Source organism: Pangasianodon hypophthalmus, chromosome 28, assembly GCF_027358585.1.
Source record: "Pangasianodon hypophthalmus isolate fPanHyp1 chromosome 28, fPanHyp1.pri, whole genome shotgun sequence".
NCBI lineage: Eukaryota > Metazoa > Chordata > Actinopteri > Siluriformes > Pangasiidae > Pangasianodon > Pangasianodon hypophthalmus.
Genome location: NC_069737.1, coordinates 15,549,850 through 15,572,279, shown reverse-complemented (window position 1 = coordinate 15,572,279; position 22,430 = coordinate 15,549,850). Strand labels below are relative to the sequence as shown.

At 40.2% G+C, this 22,430-nt stretch overlaps 1 protein-coding gene across 1 annotated transcript in view; it reads left to right on the top strand.

Moving 5' to 3' along the window:
• Nucleotides 1-8,092: 8,092 nt before the first annotated feature.
• dlc1 (DLC1 Rho GTPase activating protein) overlaps nucleotides 8,093-22,430 on the top strand; it is an 86,971-nt gene continuing 72,633 nt past the window's right edge. The window contains exons 1-2 of the mRNA XM_034300979.2: nucleotides 8,093-9,196; nucleotides 11,030-12,493. Of these exons, the coding sequence (XP_034156870.2) occupies nucleotides 11,096-12,493 (1,398 nt within the window). The 5' untranslated portion in view covers nucleotides 8,093-9,196; nucleotides 11,030-11,095. The remainder of the gene's footprint in view (nucleotides 9,197-11,029; nucleotides 12,494-22,430) is intronic.

Below are 22,430 nucleotides of genomic sequence, written 5' to 3'. Positions count from 1 at the left end.
GCTGTATCATGGCTGGTGCTGTATCATGGCTGGTCCTGTATCATGGCTGGTGCTGTATCGTGGATGGTGCTGTATCGTGGCTGGTGCTGTATCGTGGCTGGTCCTGTATCGTGGCTGGCGCTGTATCATGGCTGGTCCTGTATTGTGGCTGGTGCTGTATCGTGGCTGGTGCTGTATCATGGCTGGTGCTGTATCGTGGCTGGTGCTGTATCATGGCTGGTCCTGTATCATGGCTGGTGCTGTATCGTGGATGGTGCTGTATCGTGGCTGGTGCTGTATCGTGGCTGGTCCTGTATCGTGGCTGGCGCTGTATCGTGGCTGGTGCTGTATCGTGGCTGGTGCTGTATCGTGGCTGGTCCTGTATCGTGGCTGGCGCTGTATCGTGGCTGGTCCTGTATTGTGGCTGGTGCTGTATCGTGGCTGGTCCTGTATTGTGGCTGGTGCTGTATCGTGACTGGTCCTGTATCGTGGCTGGCGCTGTATCGTGGCTGGCGCTGTATCATGGCTGGTGCTGTATCGTGGCTGGTCCTGTATCGTGGCTGGTGCTGTATCGTGGCTGGTGCTGTATCGTGGCTGGTGCTGTATCGTGGCTGGTGCTGTATCATGGCTGGTGCTGTATCGTGGCTGGTGCTGTATCATGGCTGGTGCTGTATCATGGCTGGTCCTGTGCTCTGACTTCAGCTTCCTAACAAGCTGGGATTTGCAAAGAGCAGAATTTCACTGTAATGTATATGTGACAAATAAAGGCTGCTTCTTCTAAAGTACACGCCCACTCATATCTGCTTAAAGAGTGTGTGTGTGAATGTAAAAACTCTCTGAAAGCTGTGATTTATATGCCCTTAAGCAGGTATGGCTTGCTAGTTAGCTGCAGCTAGTTAGTTATATTCTTAGGCAAAAAGTTGTCAAGTCATGTTCAGCAGTGGAAAATAGCTAACATCATTCCTTCTTTAGGTGGCGCAGAGCGATAATAAATAATGTCATGTGGATATAATATGAAAAATTAGGTGATCAGTGATTGGGCGTTGGGAACAATGATGATCAGTGATTGGGTGTTGAGAACAATGATGATCAGTGATTGGATGTTGGGAACAATGATGATCAGTGATTGGATGTTGGGAACAATGATGATCAGTGATTGGATGTTGGGAACAATGATGATCAGTGATTGGATGTTGGGAACAGTGATGATCGGTGATTGGGCTTTGGGAACAATGATGATCAGTGATTGGGCTTTGGGAACAATGATGATCAGTGATTGGATGTTGGGAACAATGATGATCAGTGATTGGGCGTTGGGAACAATGATGATCAGTGATTGGGCTTTGGGAACAATGATGATCAGTGATTGGATGTTGGGAACAGTGATGATCAGTGATTGGGCGTTGGGAACAATGATGATCAGTGATTGGATGTTGGGAACAGTGATGATCGGTGATTGGGCGTTGGGAACAATGATGATCAGTGATTGGGCGTTGGGAACAATGATGATCAGTGATTCGGCTTTGGGAACAATGATGATCAGTGATTGGTGATTGACTGAGGTGAAGACAAGTGTAAACGCGCACACACACACACACACACACACACACACACACACACGTACGTTAAACCATAAACATCAGAAGGTCAGCTGTAACCTGTGCAATGCAGAATTCAAATCCATGAGCCAAGAGGATGCGAGTGCTGAGCTAAAGCGATTTGCTAATCAACACACACACACACACACACGCGCACACACACACACACACACACAGGTCAAACAAATGCTGATGCTCAAGCTTGTACTGGGTGGAAGAATCCGCCCATGTCATGAAAAAGGTGTATCTCTATTCATCATCATTACAGAGAGACTGAATGAGCCTGTGGATTGGTGAGGGATATGGAATACAGGCAGCGGTGTGTGTGTGTGTGTGTGTGTGTGTGTGTGTGTGTGGAATAGCTGCTCATTAGGCATTGGGCAACTTCCTCTAGCTCATTAGCTACTTCATCATCCCTGAAAGCTCAGTTTTTTCAACAAGTCTGTCTTAATTAAGCATGAGCACTCTCTCTCTCTCTCTCTCACACACACACACACACACACACACACTTTTTCACACACAAAAATGCAAACACATTCCTTTTCTGTACATCTGCATTTTTTTCTAGCTGCTTAAGTAATTGTATCTCATCCTACGTTATCACTTTTAGCACACAAGTTACTTTTTGACAAGTTCAGTAGTTTATTCACTATCGCTAAACTTGCTAACTTTTTCTGCTGCTGATCCTGACTAAACTGTGTTAGCAACTAACAAGCTAGCCACATAAGTTCTAGTACATGTTATTGTTTCCATAGTAACGGCTCAGTCACAGGAAATAATAAAATATATTGTGATATCGTGAAGTTTAATTGAAGTAAGGAGACGTTTATGTAACATTTATGGAAGGAGTCTCCAGTGTCAGCGCTTTTGTGAGTTTAGTGTGTCCTCCTAACTTTATCCATTTGTTTGTTTATGAAATCGTTCACATATTAACCCAGTTAAAACAAATAAAAAAAAAACTCATGAGAACAAACGTCTTTCAGTGAAGCAGAATTCCAATTTCAGGAGTTTTGCGTCTCGGAAATTAGACATGAAGCTTCGTTGACACTCGGTTTGTCTCCATAGTTTACGTTTGACAGAATGATTAGAAGCGTCTAATTGAAAGTGTGGATCGAAATTGAAAAAAAAACACCTTTGATTAAATCTCCATGTCTTCCTCAGGTAATTCAGTGGAAATTTAAATTGAGTAAAACTTATTCCCCGTTTTTAAACATTTCCTATTATTTATCACACTGTGTGTGTGTGTGTGTGTGTGTGTGTGTGTTTTCTCAGCTGTCTTAATTCGGTTTGATTGCGATTTTGTTTGCGTGTAACACTCGGCTTATTCTGGCGGAATTAAAGCGCATGAATATTCAATTAGACTCGTTTTCGTCTATTGAATATTTCATTTGCGCGACTCTAACAGGCTTTGACCTTGATCTCGCCGTCCTCGTTTATCAGAAAGGCAATTTACGACCGTTCTGATTAACTGCTAATGTTTCATCGAGCGCATTAACTAGGGTGTGAAGCTGTAATATGGAAATGTTTACTTTGCGGTTATTTTAGGAATGAGGTTTTTTCCATCATGATGAATTCTCTGAAGAGAACAAATTGTCCCTCTAATTTGGCTGTTATTCGCTACGTGCTAGCGTCAGAGGGAACTCCCGAGCACATGTAAGAAAAATACTACATTTACATGCTAATATCAGTCTTGTTCTGTGCATAGCGTATGAAACATGCTAATTTCACTAATTAGCTAACTAGTCTAGGAATATAAATGGGTCACTTTGGCTTTTATTTATAACTGCAAACATCTAGGCAATGATAAGTTCACAAGTTAAGTAAGTAATTGTGTCAAGTTCAGAATAATTTGAGAAGAAAGACAGAAGAAAGCCAGTCTCGTGTGTTCTGTGAGATGTAAGTGGTGGATGGAGGAAAAGAGAAAGGGCATTGTGTTCATGAGAACAAAAAACTGGACCTGCTGAATGCTGAAGTGAAGCTGACGGTACGAGGGAGAGGCGTGACCCAAGAAAGATGGGAATAATTACACCGCTTAACATTGATGCATTGAACACGGTGGTCAGCTGGGGTGGGAGGTCACTGGAGATAGTTTGGGGTCAGACGATTTGTGAGGACCGGTGTGGAAGGTGATGCTTCATATTACAGATGGAGATACAGAGCTGTTTTTTCAGAGAGCCTTGTACACACACACACACACACACACACACACACACACACACACGGAGATGATGAATGGTCCTCCAGTGTGTTAGCTGTGCTGTGAACTGGGCATGGCTGTGAAGCTGAGCCGTGTGTAATAACAGGAAAGGAAGACTCCGGAGCTGATCTTTATCTCCTCCCTCGTTCTTCTTCTGCTCACGCTGCTCGTATTCTGATGTTTCTCCTGATGACTCGGAGGTGGAGGGTTCGAGCTCTGGAGAAGACGCTGAGCTCTGAGCTGATTAACCGCACCGTGTCTGCGTTAGGAGTCAGCTGACTGCGTCTGAATCGGCTTTTACAAAACAAAATAATAATGCCTTCATCTGCGAAGTGAACTTATTATTATTATTATTATTATTACCTTAATGAACAGAATAAATAGACATCCTTCCGATACTGCTCTGTTACAACAATTCTATTCTATTCTATTCTATTCTTTTATCTATTCTGTTACATTACATTCGATTGTATTGTATTCTATTCATTTCTATTACACATAATTCTATTCTGTTCTGTTCTCTTCTATTGCATTCTGCTTTGTTCTACTGCACTCTATTCTATTCTATTAAACATAATTCTATTCTGTTCTGTTCTATTCTATTCTATTGCATTCTGCATTCTGCACAATTCTATTATACAGGATTCTATTCTTTTCTATCACATTCTGATCGTTCTATTCAATTCTATTACACATAATTCTATTCTGTTCTCTTCTCTTCTATTGCACTCTGCTTTGTTCTACTGCACTCTATTCTATTCAGTTCTATTAAACATAATTCTATTCTGTTCTGTCACATTCTGATCGGTTCTATTCTATTCTATGCATTTCTATTATATGTAAATCTCTTCTGTTGCATTCTACTGTATCCTACTCGAATCTAATCTTCTATTCTGTTGCATTACTCTCGGATCTGTTCTATTGTGTTCTATTCTATTCAATTTTATTCATAACTCTATTCCATTCTGTTACATTCTGATCAGTTCTATTGTATTTTATTGTATTCTACTGCGATTCTATTCCAATCTTCTGTCCTATTCTATTCTTGTTCTAATCTTCTGTTAATTTACATACTCCATTCTGTTCTATTCTATTCTGCTCTGTTTGATTGTATTCTATTCTGTGTGACTCTATTCTATGCAATTCTACTCTATTCTATTCCATCCTGCTCAATTCTAAATTACTCGACTCAATTCTATATTCTCATCTTCTCTTCTATCACATTATGCTCTATTGCTTTCTGCTCTGTTCTGTTGTATTCTACTGTAATCTTCTGTTCTATTCTTATTGCATTTTTATTCTAATTCTATTCTACTCCATTCTATTCTATTTTTTAATCTTCTGTTATCTTATATTGCATTCTATTCTATCACATTCTTCCATTCTTTCCTATTACGCTACAGTGGATATAAAAAGTTTACACACCCCTGTTAAAACGGCAGGTTTTTGTGATGTAAAAAAATGAAACTAAGATCAATCATATCAGAACTTTTTCCATCGCAATGTGAAATTACAACGGATAAAAAAGAATCAGAAACATTTTAGGGAAAAATAGAAAAAATAACAAACTTACAATAACCTTTTTGCATAAGTATACACACCCCTAATACCTAAACTAATACACACCTTTTGAATTTATTCTATCACTCAGTCTTTTTGGCTAAGAGTCTATCAACGTCCCACATCTTGATTTAGCAATATTTTCCAAATCTTTCTTGCAAGAACATCCTAGATCCATCAGATTGTAAAGGCGTCTCCTGTGCACAGCCCGCTTTCAGGTCATCTCACAGATTTTTAGTCAGATTCAGGTCTGGACTCTGGCTCGGTCACTCAGAAACACTGATCTTCTTTTGCTTAAGCCGGTTCACAATAACAGCTAGCTAATAAACTAGCAACTCGGAAATTTCTGTCGTACAGAAGAAGTGTACAATAATTTCATTACAGCCCTGTGTGTGTGTGTGTGTGTGTGTGTGTGAGTGATTCCTCTTATACACCACATGTATCCGAGCTTATTCATCCACAGACTCTTGGCATTTAAGCTTTGAAAGGCCAATTTGTAAAAAGGTTTTAATCCAATTTGTGGAGGATAATCAGGATTATAAATCATACGTTGAGTGTAATGCTAATTCATTATTGGCTAAAGGCAAAGGAGATTATGTGACATCTCACATGCTAAAGTTAATGCTAACGTTAATGAATTCTGCACGATACAGTACGTAGTAAGATTCGTGGGATTTGTCGGATGCTACATGCTAAAGTCACTGGGATTCTGCACGAATGCTAATCAGAGCTCCATGCTAATATATGGTTTTTATTATCATTATGTTTTTTGTTTATTTTGTCAAATTTGTATTTCATTTAAGCGCATGTCAGGCTGTTAAAGGAAAATAATCAACAATGTGGTGGTGTGATGAATCAGACTTTATTATTATTATTATTATTATTACTAAACATTGTACTTTTTATCCATTTATAGTTACACTAAATGTTGTGGAAATCCACCAACAAAGGCAAAGTCTTTGTTTCTTTGAGTTGAGTCTTGAGTCCATGTCATGTGACTTGAGTCAAACTTGATGTACTTCTTCTTTAAAATATATTTTAAAAAAGAACTAATAAAAATAAGAAAAATAAATTAAATAGCCCTAGAAAACAAATGCTGTTAATAATAATATTTGTGTTGTATTTTTGTGTTATATTTCTCTTATATTCGTTTTTTTTTTTTTGGTTTATGTTTTTGTCATTTTTGTGTTATGTCATCATTATATAATTTTTTTAGGTTATGTTTTTGTTTTATAATACTGTTATATTTACGTTTGGTGTTTAATAACGTTTGTTTGTAATTTGTGTTATATTTTTGTTATAACATTGTTATGTAATTGTTATATTTTTGTTATAATGCAGTTAGATTTACTTTTTGTGTTACATGTGTAATTTTTGTTGGATTTGTCTTATAATGCTGCTGTTTGATTTATTGTGTTATATTATTGTTATAATGCAGTTATAATTCATTTTTCTCTTATGTGTTTGTAATTCTTGTGTTATATTTTTGGGTTATAATGTTGTCGTTTAATTTTTTTTAGTGAAGAGACATTCGTTGGTGGAGCTTCGGTATCTCATCTTTTCCCTTTTCTTTAATCTGAGCAAATCAAAACATTTGAAAAAAAATCATTCATATAAAATTAACAAAACCATCAGAGATTAAAGTAAATAATAAATACAGTAATTGTAGTGATTAACAATAAGATTAGATGTGAGTTGTGTGTAAAAGGACAGATGTTTTTCTCTCGTTATTTACAGCATACATGTTTATTCTGTCTTTTTTTTATCTTACATATGTTAAAGTGCCACTGCTGGTAGCATTATTGTAAGACAATGGAGACACAATCTTGAAGATTAAGCTGAAAATGTTTTAACGTGTCAATGGAATTTGCTTTAAAAGAATATTTTAGAGAAAATTTAAATATAGCTCTTCTTTTCTCTCTCTCTTTTTACCATACATGTACTCAAGCCAAGACATGTTTAGCATCTGCTATTTGCTTTTTTCTTTGTTTGTTTTTTCTCCTGAGCTACACAAGGCTAATAAAAGTCAAACTCGTCATATCTGAGTGTTAAAAGTGTTTTCTTTATTAGACTTTATCTTGTTTTATCTGCTGTGACGCATGAACTGAATCGGGTGTGTGACTGGGTTTAGATTAGTGCATTCAAAAGATGCCCCATGATCTGCATGGAATTTTGTGTGTGTGTGTGTGTGTGTGTGTGTGTACAGTTGTGTTAGTGAAGAAACTGATAAACCACTGTGTGTATTGATGTTATAATAAAATACCCAGTTACTATAGAAACGATAGAACGTGCATTAATATAAACCTGTGATTTGCGGCTGCACTATTGTCAGAGTTGCTGTTATAGAAAACTAATCAACATCATCTGACCAATCAGAATCCAGAATCCAGGATTCAGCAGCGCTGTGCTAAAGATTTTATTGGTCTTTCATGTCATTTGTTCAAACGCTTGAGACAGAGGATCGTCTCTGTAGTCTCTTTCCTGTCACTGTTAATTTAAACCAAATTGACATTAAAGAAGAAGCCCTGTGCCTTTAAAATACACTGTGAGGAAGTGAGAGAGAAAGAGAGAGAGAGAGAGAGAGAGAGAGAGAGAGTGCTTAGCTGTCAAACACCATGTCTATATTAGGGAATGAATGGGCTACACACTGAGAGAAAAGCACTAGACCTTGTTTTCCTTAGCAGAGGCCTAAAGACACAGTTGAGTCACTGTTCCAGCGATTCCAAGGGCCTCCTTGCCCAGATGTGTAGAAAAAAAAAAGACACCACGGCCAAGTTTTGTGTTTTCTCAGGGCTGGCATATTCTCCAGGAATGTCTGTGACACCACGTCGCGACGTTTGAACTTCTCTTTTGTTTTTTTATTTCTTCATATTTGACCGTTTGCGCAAGGATGCTTGTACAGTTACAGGGTTTGACCATTTAGGAGGAGAAGGGAAGAAGAAGAAAAAAAAGAAAACAAAAAGTCAAGAGCCAAAACATTGCAGCAATCCACCAACAAGCTGGCCCTGAGTCGTAGACCTTTACGTGACGGCGTGCCTGTTTTTAATCAAAACCATCGCAGACGTCAAACACAGTGAGAGTCGGAGCAAGAGAGAGGAAGTAGTGAACTCTGAGAAAACTGTGGGAGGACGGAGAGGGCAGAAAGTAGAGAGAATAAGCAGATGACATTAAATAAGAAAGAGAAAGAGAGCAAGAAGGAGAGAGAGAGAGCGAAAGAGATGACTCAGTCTTGGAAATTGTCAAGAGCGCATGGAGCAGTAGAGAAAGAGAGCAGTCATATCTGCGTCAGCTAAAACCAGCTAATGCGATCAAGATGAGTGTCTGCTGCTGCCGCTGCTTCTCGCACCGCTTCACTCCGGCTCTATTCGTCCCTCTTTTTCAAATTCTCTGCCTATCTGTGGCCTAGTCGAGAAGCAGCTATCGCACCTGATCTGGGAACTTGAACACTATTGAAAGAGAGGAAACGGGATCAGGAGGTCAAGGAATGGAAAGAACCGTTGGCTTCTTGGTGCAAGTTTTACAAAGGAAGATCTTGGAGAAGTAAATTACTTCCTTGTCATGGAAGCCTGGATCTAATGCTAAAGTAAGGTTTCGGATGTAAAGTTTGTTTTTTTTCTGAGGTGGACTTTTATGCAAAAAAAAAATGTTGTACTGCTCCACAACTGGGCTGTAGAAAGCTTACCCTGGATGCAATCTCAGTGACCCAGATGACCTCAGAACGGGGACAGTTGTGTCAAGAGTGATCTCACCCCCCTAGTGAGGACATTGGGTAACAGGCTGCGACATCGCCAAGACCAAACATCTCTGACCAACAGACTGAGAGACACCAGAGAGGAGAAGAGACCAGCATTGCGGAAGCAAGGTACAGATCTTTTTGCTTTATTTTATTTTTTTTTATTTCTTTCAGTAGCCTTGTCTATTAAAGATACTGAACAGTCATGAATAGATATGCATATAGCCTGAAGAAACAGAGCAACCCCCTCCTGGGATCAACCAAGTAACCAGATGTTCCCTGCAGAGAGATTCCGCTCACCAGATGTGAGAGGAATGCTCTGATTAGGGAACGACTCCCTCGGCCACTAACCGCCAACTTTGAGATCATTGTGAGCAAGCCACTAACCGCTAAATCCACAGAGATGTCAAGAACATCACGAGCTCCTGCTGTTGCAGTGTGTAGCTGAGACGCCTTCTCATTTGTCACCCCACTTCTTTGGAAAGTTCATTTTGGAACTTTCCAAACTTTTAATGGAGAGTTAGCTCGCATCTGGAGGCTAAATAGTGCAGAGTGGTGCAGCGTTACTTTTGTACCATTGAGGGGGTGGAATTGAAATACTTACCTGATTAAACAGTCATAAGGGTATGATTTACGACAATGATCTGACGTGACGTGTTGCTGTGTAACTCTATAGGTTTGCAAAATGATGACGTTTTGGAGGAAGTATATTTTGTGAATTGTCTAAATAGTACTAATCTGTCCGTATCTTCACTTGCCCTATAATCAGCAATGCCTTTTTCTATTCATTCATTCATTCATTCATTCATCTTCAATAATCACTCTGTCCTGGATAGGATTATAGTGGATCTGGAGTATATCCCGGGAATAGCTCCTGGATGGGATGCCAGTCCATCACAGGGCAGCACGCACACACTCATTCACACACAAAATGAATTTTTTGTGGCCAAAACAAACTACAAATTCCCATTAGATTTACAAACGTTTTGCTGAATTTTTTTTTAACCGCACATGCGTATGTTAATAAATGCCAATTAGCTGTAAATTACCAAACGGGTCCATAGATGGTTTACATTTAGACACGCCCACGAAACTCAATAAAAGGCAAAGCTCACAGAGAGCTGAAAACAACAAACAGTGATTAAATAGTGTAATAGAGCCTCCTAAGCATGGCGTGTGTTAAATCTTCCAGTAACACAGCACATGATGCGCAGTAATGCTTCCTCCTTTTATAGGGTGCCATTACTTTTGTCCTAACTCGATGGTTAGTGTTATTTGTCTTAATTTATAGATTTGTTGTGGATCATTTTTTTTTTGTTTGTTTGTTTTTTTTACATTAATATGAAACAACTGAGTTTTACAAAATTAAATTTGTATGAAAATGGAAAGAAAGAAAGAAAGAAGTGGTTTAAACTTGACAAGAATTCTGTAAGAATGTTTTTCTGAACTAAATGCATATTTATGAACACTATATTTCTTGTGAATGATTTACGAATACATTTTTCGTATCCAGTTTGATTCAGTTTCGTAACTAGCTAGTATCATAACATTTTTGTGTTCCTTCAGTGCAGTTCATTTAAGCCATCCTGCGGTGACTAAACCATGTTTGGCTTGTCCCGTGTCTCTTGTTTATGCCTTGGATTATGAATGAACCCTTTATCATGTGTTGCCTTGTATTTTAAGGACCATATCAGAGGATAACTGGGTCAGAGTTTGAATATGTGTACAGAGCGCTGAATTGCAGAAAGCTGTTGTGGTTCTTTTTGAATAGCTGTTGATGACCACTTAGGGATGATGGGGATGATTAAACTTGACGTTAAGTGCTGTGCTCACATCTGACATCTGTTAAATTTGTCAGCTTTCATGGAGGGACTGGAAGGCATCTCAGAATAATATGAACTTGTGTGTCTCTCTCTCTCTTCTCCTCTTTTGCTCTCTTTTATTCTCTGCTTTTTTCCTCAGGTCTGCTTTTGCACTTTGTGTGGGCGTCTGTAGCAGGGCTCTATGGAATAACAGAGGTCATTGGCCATGCCTGTAGCCCTGCGCACAAGAAGCTGGGAGGATCATGTAACCCCACACTCGAGGAAACAGTACAGCTACGATGACCTTGACCTAGTTTGCTGCCATGCCAGTGTTGGAGGCAGCGGTTCCCCCACAGGTCGAAGACGGCGAGCAAGATGTGCATCGATGCCAGAATGTTGCCGTCATCTTCCTGGCTTTGAAAGCTATCCTGGGGAAGATAGGAACAGAAGAGGAAAGACTTTATCTGGTACATTTAAGGGTATAGCAGCTAGCTATGAAGGTAAAAACAGTCAACAATTTACCAAAGGTCACATTTTTGTGACAGTCAGAAAAGCAATGGCAGATGAAGATATTATCCAATCAAAAGACAGTCCATCAAGTCACAACCATTCAGCACCCATTTCCAATCATTTTCTTTATGAAAGCCTAGATGAAATACATAAGAAAGTTGAAGAGATCTCTAGTGAAACTATGTCCACATCCTCTGGCAGTTGTTCAGCAAATGCTGTAGAAGAACAGGCCAAGGAACTAGATTTCTCTACAACAGATGAAACCAAGAATATCTGCAAAGATAATGCTAAAATCAACTTTTCTGAAATTATCCCAAATAATGAAATGACAATGGAATTAACAGGAAAGCCTGAAACAAACAGTGAGCCAATGGTAGAAGGCAACATTGGTGATCCTGTGGTAGAAGCAAGCATGCTACATCGCCAACAGGTAATGAGGGTAGGTGTAGAAGCAACAGTCACAGTCAACGATAAATTCAATCCGGAGGCTTCACTTGTATCTGATGAGCATAGTGATGCCATCATAAGTACTGACCTGACCACAGAGATCAAGCAGTCTGAAACTTCTCAAATTCCCAACAATAGTGTTGTTCCAGATGTTATCATTAATTCTAACATTCCAAACTCTAACAATGACCAGGTAGTCACACGTGAAGAGGTTCTGCAGGTTCATAACCTCAACGCATCCACAAAACTTGAGTTTTCCCCATGTGTATCCGGAAGTACTAGTAATCCTGACAAGTGCAGAGATTGCCATTCCAAACTGGACACCATTCCCGAGGTATCCTTTACTGAGCTGGGGGAGGAAGCACTGGGTCCGGTGACGAAGGACAATCCTGGCTCCCATATCACAACTTTAGTGGATCTTAAGGGTGCTGGAAATACTAAAGGCAGTTCAGAACAACTGGAGATACAAAAGGATATCCCTGAGGCAGGATTTCAAGGAAAATTCCAAAACAACATCACTGGGGTCTCGCCAGACTGCGAGTCTTCATTAGAAAGCGGAATGGAAGCCTCTGATCACGTGATGATTCTTCAGACAAGTCCAAATATAGATGAGGTGGATAGAGACCCCAAACCTCAGGAAGTTCCCGTCAGGCTCCGCACACGGAAGGTAAGATACGCTGATTTGCTTACTGAATTTGTGTTCTTTAGCCAAGGATAATGAGCCTATCATTCAGACAGTCATACAAACCTTGGTTAGATGGATCAGATATGATGGTGAGATCCTCAGGAGCAGGACTGCATCTTCCTGCTGCCTCCTGCTTCCTTCATTAACCTATAGTCTCTGTGATGCAAGTCAAAGATCAAGAGGAGATCAATGTAATAATTACTACTCTGCTTTAAATAAGTAAAGGGATACTTACCACACCTACACATGCTAATCCATTGTACCTTCCTGTACAAAGCTTCCGGCCATGAAAAAGCTCAATATTCTTCATTCCACAAGCACCACATGCATAAATATGATTGTATGGAAAATGAGATGGTAAGTTTTGCCTCGGGTGAAATGTTCCACTTTTACGGTATCCTATTAATTTTAGTGCATCTCCATAAAAATCCAATTTCAGTCACTATTTTTTTTCTTTGAGCCTGATTCATCTCTGTGTGGTGAGGAAGTTAAAGAGCATCAGAAAGTATGACAAGTCCCTATCACACATAAGAATATGCTTCTCAATTCCCATTGCAGAATTTTTGCAAAAGTCACAAGAATTATCTGTTCCTGAGAATGATGTAAGTTGTTCTCCAGGCTCCACAAACACACATTAGTGTGACATTTATGAAGCCATTGTATGTAAATCATCATTTACAGCTAGCCAGTAGGAAAACATTGACATCATTGCATGTGCTTGCATCAGTGGCCTGGGGATCGGTAAAAGTTTCTAACCGCGACAGGACCAGCATTGCGAGATAAAAGATTGAGCTAAAGATGTGTGTGTGGCTGTATATGTGTGTTCTTTTTGTAGGAAATAAAAGCATCAAAGCATTTAAAACCAGCTCATGCTGCAGTCTAAGTCCAGTACGTTTGTGTGTCTGCCAGAGTTGGTCTGCTCCGTCTGTTTATCCTGACATATTCCTCCCACTCTGGGGACCTACTCCAAAACACAGCCATTATTTAGAAAGCAAAGCCCGTTAGCGTTTAGTGAGGAACTGGCCCAAACACAACAGACTGCACTAAATAACTGCCACTTATTTTTGAGTTTTAAGCTCGAGGATAATTGGTCGAATTCTTTAACTCAATGTGTTGTGCTTCTTGCAAGTAACAAGGCCATTTAAGGAGTCCCCAGGCATCAGGACTCATGAGACAAAGGGAATTTGGACAAAGAAGCATAAAGAATAACTGTGTGTTTGAAAGAAAAATAATTTTTTGAGCATTTTAGCCATTAGATTAAAGGTTCTACGTACAACCACTGATGGACTACCTCAAGGAGTTGTTAGGAAATCTCAGAGCCTCCTCAACAATAGCTGCCAACTTTTGCAATATTTGCAAGGGAATATTATTGCCTTCCATTTCCTCAGTTGAGAGCCAAACCTGAAATCACACAAAAATAATAAAGTGACATCAATTACCTTTGATCTCATATAAAAAATGCCACAAGGAATGGGTAGAGGAGGATGCGTTTATTTTCCTGGCATCAGATTCGAAACAGATATCTCATCTGTTCAGAATCTGTGGCATTAGTCAAAAGTATTAACGTGAAACACCACTACGAAACAAAACATCGTGAAGCAACACTACAAAAACAACCAACAAACTTGTTTTTAGTTATAGCTATAAATTAATGACTAATGTTTAAAAATACAAGGTAACTGTTGACACTATTCAGTCACTATTATTTACTTATCTGTAAGCAAATGTTATGTAGCTGAACCTATAAAAATTTTGGTTGAATTACGCAGGATTAGCTGTTAGCAGTGATTTCAGATCCTCAGTGCAAATCTGATATTTTCAAATGTCACTGTATTTTTCTATATTCATATATGTGAAGCCACGAGGCAGATGTGAAAGCGAGAATGAGAACTAATACATCAGTCTAATCTATCTGCTGCTACGTACACTTTGTATTTATCATAGAAGTTTGTATTATGGGAGCTAACTATTAGCATTCAGCTGGTTTGTATCATCACTGTTTGAGAGATTAGGGATAAAGCTGTTGTTAGTTAGCTTTAGCTAATGCTTAGTGTTTGCTTATGTTTTTTGGTGAAAGTCACATTAATTTAGCCTCCATGTGGGATTTAGAGTTGTACTTTTACTTTCATACTTTAAGTAAACTTAAGGATTTTCATTTTTTACTTTAGCTTGTGTGAAGAATTTGAAATATTCAAATAATTTTTCATAAATATTCAATCCTTTCAGAACTAAGTGAAACAGTTTGTATTGAGGATTATACATCTCTGCTGGAGGTGTGTGTGTGTGTGTGTGTGTGTTTAACTAAGCAGAAATGACTCTTAATATTGAGTGTGTATGGATTCCATTTGTGTTTGCATTCCCTCAGCCTCCGCACGCGAGAGAGAGGCAATGAATCTAACGAAGCTGGAGTGATAATGATGACAGTAATAGCAATAATTGTACGTTCCATAATGAGCTCTCTGGGGGTTTTTTTCCCGTCCATTTGGCGCTTTTAGTTTCAGCTGGTGGAATTTGCTGAAGCAGATTTGTTTCAATTTTCCGATAATGATGTCGCTGGGGAACATGTTTGCGGTTACCTGTTGCTCAATTTGTTTAATTTTTTCTTAGTGTGAATTTTCATAATGCGAAGATGCATTCCTGGGCATCAACAAGGCGGAGCTTAAGTTAAATTTGAACACAACTGGATCAAATCAGCACTAGAAGTTCATTTTAATTCTTTGACTCAGCTTTCATGTGATTATCCACTAAAATCTTCTCAATAGTTTTAGCTTGAACTTATAGATATATAATGTATAACATCCAGGAAGCCAGACAGCCTAGATACAAGGCCATCGATCCCCACATCCAGGATGTTATGTTTAGTCACAGTCAGTTTTTTAACTGACTGAATAAATGTAACCTAAGCCCTGCCCCTTTTGACTAAAATTAGGTTCATAGTTCTTAGCTGCACAGGTGTTCAAGTCCAAACACTAGCGCAACTTCTGACAAACACTTCCAGGCCACGTCCTCATTTCACAGTATAAAAACTAGTCAAATATTGCGAAGTCTTGCCAATATTCTCATTGTATAAATTTTGGGCCTTGACACCAAGATCTTCCTCAGGTGTCACCTTGTATGAAAAGTTATTATTCATACATAGTAGTAACATAATTGTAAATCTGTTTTAAAAAATTGTATGTAAAGGTTAGCTTTACAGGAATTTTGTCAGACATTAGCCTTGAGGTCACGTTTTTTTCAGAACAAGATAATATTCTGCGTATCAATTACTTATACCTTGGGTTGGATTGTATGTGCACAGGTATGCTGAGGACAATAAATTCAGAGGCGCCAACATTTATGGTTTACGCTTCTTGAATTATTGCTACAGTTATACAAGAGACTATGCTTTTCATAGCAAAAATTCATCTGGTAGAATAGGAAATTCACTGAAGGGGAAAAAGGACGCGGGACGTGAAAGATGTGCATTAGTTTTCGGTAGTGGCTACTTTCATGTCGCTGACTTTATCTGGGCAAACTTTGATAAATGTCAGTCTTGTGAGCCGGTAGAAAACAACAGGGTGGTGCTGTGGTCGCTGGTCTGTAAAAATTTGGAGGAGAGCCACAGTGGACCTTTGCCTTGCTGTTTTATTACTTTCTTGGTACACGTTTGGAAAAAAAATTAAATTAGCTGTCTCGTCCACTAACAGGGTGGCTAGGGTATAATTCTGTTTTCTCTCTCTCTTTCTTTCTGCTTGATAAGATTTTCTTGTTAGCAACATTGGCACGTCTGTAAACGTCAGATCGAGTCATTTAAGTTACGCTTACTTAATCTGCACCTCCCAAGTTACTTAATGCTATTTTTTATTGCTAGTTTGTTAAGGGAATGAAAGACTTATGTTTTGCGTTCAACTTCTTGGGCTTAGAGACCAAATATGCACAATATTCATCATATTTTCCTTCAGAGTGCAAGACTATGAAACAACCATTTAATTTTGGCGTGAAGAGCTCAGCGGGGAACGACACAGAATTCCCAAAATCCTCACACACACAGTTTCCATCCCACTGAGAGGCAGATGGTCGTGGGATTTAAAACACACAAAGAAAATTTAAGAAAGCATAAAAACTCACTGTTAACACAAAGTTAAAAATTGTGAGTTAACCTTATTAACCTGCAATTAAAATCCTAATCATGTGCCAACGCCGTAGAGACGCAGTACACTACACGATAGCATGCCTCATGCGTGCGCATATACAACGACATCTGTTTATTTTTTTGTCTTCTTTCTGTTTCTCTTAGTAAATTATATTTATTTCTCAGAAACAAAACCAAATAGGGACAGAATAATTTCCATAGACATGGTTAGAGATGAGAAACACCTCATTATTATAATAACACTGAGAGCACATGCACGCTAGGCCCCGAAGCGACAATTTCCTGCATTATTGGAGCTGTCCGGGAGCATGAGGTGACAATCACCGGACACAAACAGAGTCCAAAAGAGTCTGCAGATTGTAGGCGACAGAATAATGTGAATTATTTTTACTTCATAGATGGATGTCTGGGAATTATAGAGTCAGAAAGTGACTGCTAATGCCAGCCAGCTAGCTTGCTAGAGCTTGAGCTATCCTGACAGGAATTTCAGGTTGGATGTTTAACATCATATTCATAAATTAGCCAGCTAGTTCAAGTGAGTTAGGCTGACAGGATTGTAAATAAATTTTGTCCTTTTTTTGGAACATACACATGCTAGCTGAAACACATGCTAACCTGACAAAACTGAGCTAACCTGAGCTAATCTTAACCACTAATGCTAACCAGCTAGCTAACATAATCTAAAGTCTTATTTGGAAAGGTTCAGAATTTGTTAGCGTGAGCCAGCTAGCTCAATTGGGCTAATCTTAAAGGATTTCTGAGAGGATTTTTAAATCATGCTAGCTAATATGAGCTGACAGGAGAAATTTGAGAGAAATGTTCAGAATTCTCTTCAGTGGAAGCCAGTTAGCTAAACTGTGCTAATCAGAAAGGATTTCTTAATGAATTCTTAAGTCATATCTGAACGGTCTGAATTCACTGTAGTGTGCGTCAGCTAGCTAACATGATCTAACCTGATTTTTTTTAGTCGTCTTTGTAAATGATCGCAATCTTAACTGCTAAAGCTAACCAGCCAGTTAGCATAACCTGACAGCAATCTGAGAACTCACTATACTGTAAGCCAGCTCGCTAATGTGAGCTAATTTCTCACAGAGATTTCTGAGAGGGATTTGAAATTCATACAAACTGGTAATAGGTAACTAGCTAGTTTAAATAACCTGAGCATTTTTAAAATCTTATTCAGAAATATTCCGAATTCATTGTTTGCTAGCTAAAGTGAGGTAAACTGAAAGGTGTCTAAGAGGATTATCTTTTAATCATATAATCTTAACTGCTAATGCTAAGTAGCAAGCTAACATATAACCTGACAGGATTTCTGAGAGGTTTTTTTAATATAATAACTATTAACTGAATTTAATTGCTAATGCTAACCAGATAGCTAACATGAACGAATCTGAAGATAATGATGGAAACTCCACCCTTTACGCTAAACGTAACCATTAAGCATTTCCCTTTAATCAGCTTTCAGGCGTGATGTTTCTCCCAAATGTACGCCCACAGACTCCGACTAGCAAAGATTTCCCTGGGAAACAGGAAGAGAGCGGCATCATGGGATATGCATCACCGTGAGAACTCTCTGGACTCTAAGTGACTCTTGGAATGTTACCATGACAAACTGAAGACAAATAAATAAACAAATGCAGAAATGCTGGAAACGCAAGAATTGTCTTTTTGGAAGTGTCAAATGTGCGCTAGTCAGCATTGCTGTTATTGTTGCTTGCTAACGTGTTGTCTGTTTATTGGCAGTGCACAGAGCTAGAATTTATTTTAGACTTGGAGTGTGTGTGGGTGTGTGTGTGTGTGTCTGTGTGTGTGTGTGTGTGTGTGTGGTAAATCGGTTGCACACCGCAAGACTGGCTGGCATCAGCAAATCCAATAGCTTTGACAGGCTAATTCAACGCTAAATGGGAAATAAATGTACAAGCCGTCACAAGATATTACGGAGGATCGGTGAGAGGCTGGAGCGCCAAACACACACACACACACACACACACACATATACACACACTGACACACACACACACACACACACACACACACTGACACACACACCCACACACACTGACACACACACACACCCACACACATACACTCTCTCTCTCTCTCTGAATTCTCTTCACTCTTTCCGATCAATATCTGAAGTCTTTTTAAGTAGGAATACCAAGTACAAGCGCACATATGCACACACACACACACACCACACCACACACACACACACACACACCACACCACATGCACACACCACATACCGCACACACACATCTCAGTACAGAGCTAGCAATCAGCAGTACCATCGACTCGGTGTGTATTCATTTAAACCAGAAACCATCTAAACAACCCGAGTCTAAAAGCAGCACTGCTTCCTCATGGGTTCTTTTAAAAGTTAAAAGTTCTAGGTTTCTTCAGTGAATGTTGCGGTTCTTGAAGAGGGTGCTAGAACATTTGTATCTGTACGATATCCATTATAGACATTTACGCAAGGAAGCAACAGTTCGTAACAAGGCGTAAGACGTAACAGACGTAACGTTACAGGAAGTCCTGCCCCTCAATACAAAGTGCCAGTGACTGTGTAAGTAAAAAGGGGCGTGGCTGTCGTGTTCTTAAACAGCAGCTCTTACCTGATTTGCTGTTTTTCCTCTGGAGGGGCGGAGCATCTTGATAAACTGCCATACAGAGATATTATGATCCTGAGACCTGGAAAAAAAAAACGAACCCCGAGAAGTTTCTCTGTGACGAACTCCGGCCTCAATCACATCCAGATCAGCTTTCTGCCTGAATCAGTAGCTCCGTGGCCGAGTTAATCAGCTCTCAGAGCCCTGACCAGCCGCCTGGCGTCTCCTCGCTGCGCTGACACGGCCCTGATAACGCCTTCCTTTCTCTCTCTTCATTTTCACCAATTCTTTCTTTCTTTTCTAGTCTCTTTCTCACTTTCATTCAATCTATCTTTCACTTTTACTTTTCTTTCTTTCTTTCTTTCTTTCTAGAGACTAATGCTCTAGTCTCCTTCACTTTCACACTTTTTACTTTCTTTCTTTCTTTCTTTTTCTTTTTTTCACTTTTGTCTCTTTCTTAATGCTCTAGTCTCCTTCACTTTCACTCTTTCTTTCTTTCTTTCTAGAGACTAATGCTCTAGTCTCCTTCACTTTCACACTTTTTACTTTCTTTCTTTCTTTCTTTTTTTCACTTTTTCTCTTTCTTAATGCTCTAGTCTCCTTCACTTTCACTCTTTCTTTCTTTCTTTCTAGAGACTAATGCTCTAGTCTCCTTCACTTTCACACTTTTTACTTTCTTTCTTTCTTTCTTTTTTTCACTTTTGTCTCTTTCTTAATGCTCTAGTCTCCTTTCTTTCTTTCTTTCTTTCTTTCACTTTTTCTCTTTCTTAATGCTCTAGTCTCCTTCACTTTCACTCTTTCTTTCTTTCACTTTTTTCTTTCTTTTTTCCCTTTCTTTCACTTTTACTTTTCTTTCTTTCTTTCTTTCTTTCTTTCTTTCTTTCTTAATACTCTAGTCTCCTTCACTTTCACCCTTTTTCTTTCTTTCTTTCTTTCTTTCTTTCTTTCTTTCTTTCCTTCCTTCCTTCCTGTAAGATTATTTTCATTGCCAGTAAACCAGTTGTGGATTTTTTGTCTATGTTTTATATTTATCTACAGTTTAACATTCTGAGATTCTTCTAAAGCCTCAGACGATGATTTTGTCTCTTTCTTGACATTTCTGCTAACACGCAGATTGCGAGTCTTTTATTTCCTTCTTCTTTTACGCATTTCTTTCTTGCGTAGAGATGTTCTTTCTGATGCGAGTGTAATTTGCTCAGTCGGACTACACTGGAAATATTTTCACTTAAACATTCACTTGGCTTTTCTGAGACTGTGGTGTTTTCTTAATGTCCGTGGGTCAAAATTTCACAATCCTCGCTGCCCATGTGCTTGTTCACTCGCTCACTCGCTCTCTCTCTCTCTCTCACAAATCGAGTTTTTTCTTTTGGTATAAAAAAATACATTTTTTTCTTTGGTATAAAAGCTCCAGAGAGTCCTGAGAGATTCGGTAAATTTTATTACAGAGCCATTTCCTAATGGAATCATATTTGGAGCGCTCTGGTAGGAAGTGTGTCCATTATTCCCAGGATGCCGTGCAAGTACAGTATGTCCTCTATCTACAGCCTGACACACACACACACACGCGCACACACACACACACACACACACACACGCAAGTGTTTTCTTCCCCCTTTTCCCATTAGGACCTTCCATTGCCATTCCATTGACACTTAACTCCACCCTGTTGCTGCGGGGACGCTTAACTCCACCCTGTTGTTGCGGGGACGCTTAACTCCACCCTGTTGTTGCGGAGACGCTTAACTCCACCCTGTTGTTGCGGGGACGCTTAACTCCACACTGTTGTTGCGGGGACGCTTAACTCCACCCTGTTGTTGCGGAGACGCTTAACTCCACACTGTTGTTGCGGAGACGCTTAACTCCACCCTGTTGTTGCGGAGACACTTAACTCCACCCTGTTGTTGCGGGGACGCTTAACTCCACACTGTTGTTGCGGAGACGCTTAACTCCACCCTGTTGCTGCGGTGACGCTTAACTCCACCCTGTTGTTGCGGGGACGCTTAACTCCACCCTGTTGCTGCGGTGACGCTTAACTCCACCCTGTTGCTGCGGGGACGCTTAACTCCACACTGTTGTTGCGGGGACGCTTAACTCCACCCTGTTGCTGCGGAGACGCTTAACTCCACCCTGTTGTTGCGGAGACGCTTAACTCCACACTGTTGTTGCGGGGACGCTTAACTCCACACTGTTGTTGCGGGGACGCTTAACTCCACACTGTTGTTGCGGGGACGCTTAACTCCACCCTGTTGTTGCGGGGACGCTTAACTCCACACTGTTGTTGCGGGGACGCTTAACTCCACACTGTTGTTGCGGGGACGCTTAACTCCACCCTGTTGTTGCGGGGACGCTTAACTCCACACTGTTGTTGCGGGGACGCTTAACTCCACCCTGTTGTTGCGGGGACGCTTAACTCCACATTGTTGCTGCGGGGACGCTTAACTCCACACTGTTGTTGTGGGGACGCTTAACTCCACACTGTTGTTGCGGGGACGCTTAACTCCACCCTGTTGTTGCGGGGACGCTTAACTCCACACTGTTGTTGTGGGGACGCTTAACTCCACACTGTTGTTGTGGGGACGCTTAACTCCACCCTGTTGTTGCGGGGACGCTTAACTCCACGCTGTTGTTGCGGGGACGCTTAACTCCACGCTGTTGTTGCGGGGACGCTTAACTCCACATTGTTGCTGCGGGGACGCTTAACTCCACACTGTTGTTGTGGGGACGCTTAACTCCACACTGTTGTTGCGGGGACGCTTAACTCCACCCTGTTGTTGCGGGGACGCTTAACTCCACACTGTTGCTGCGGGGACGCTTAACTCCACACTGTTGTTGCGGGGACGCTTAACTCCACGCTGTTGTTGCGGGGACGCTTAACTCCACCCTGTTGTTGCGGGGACGCTTAACTCCACACTGTTGTTGCGGAGACGCTTAACTCCACACTGTTGTTGTGGGGACGCTTAACTCCACCCTGTTGTTGTGGGGACGCTTAACTCCACCCTGTTGTTGCGGGGACGCTTAACTCCACCCTGTTGTTGCGGGGACGCTTAACTCCACATTGTTGTTGTGGGGACGCTTAACTCCACCCTGTTGTTGCGGGGACGCTTAACTCCACACTGTTGTTGTGGGGACGCTTAACTCCACACTGTTGTTGTGGGGACGCTTAACTCCACATTGT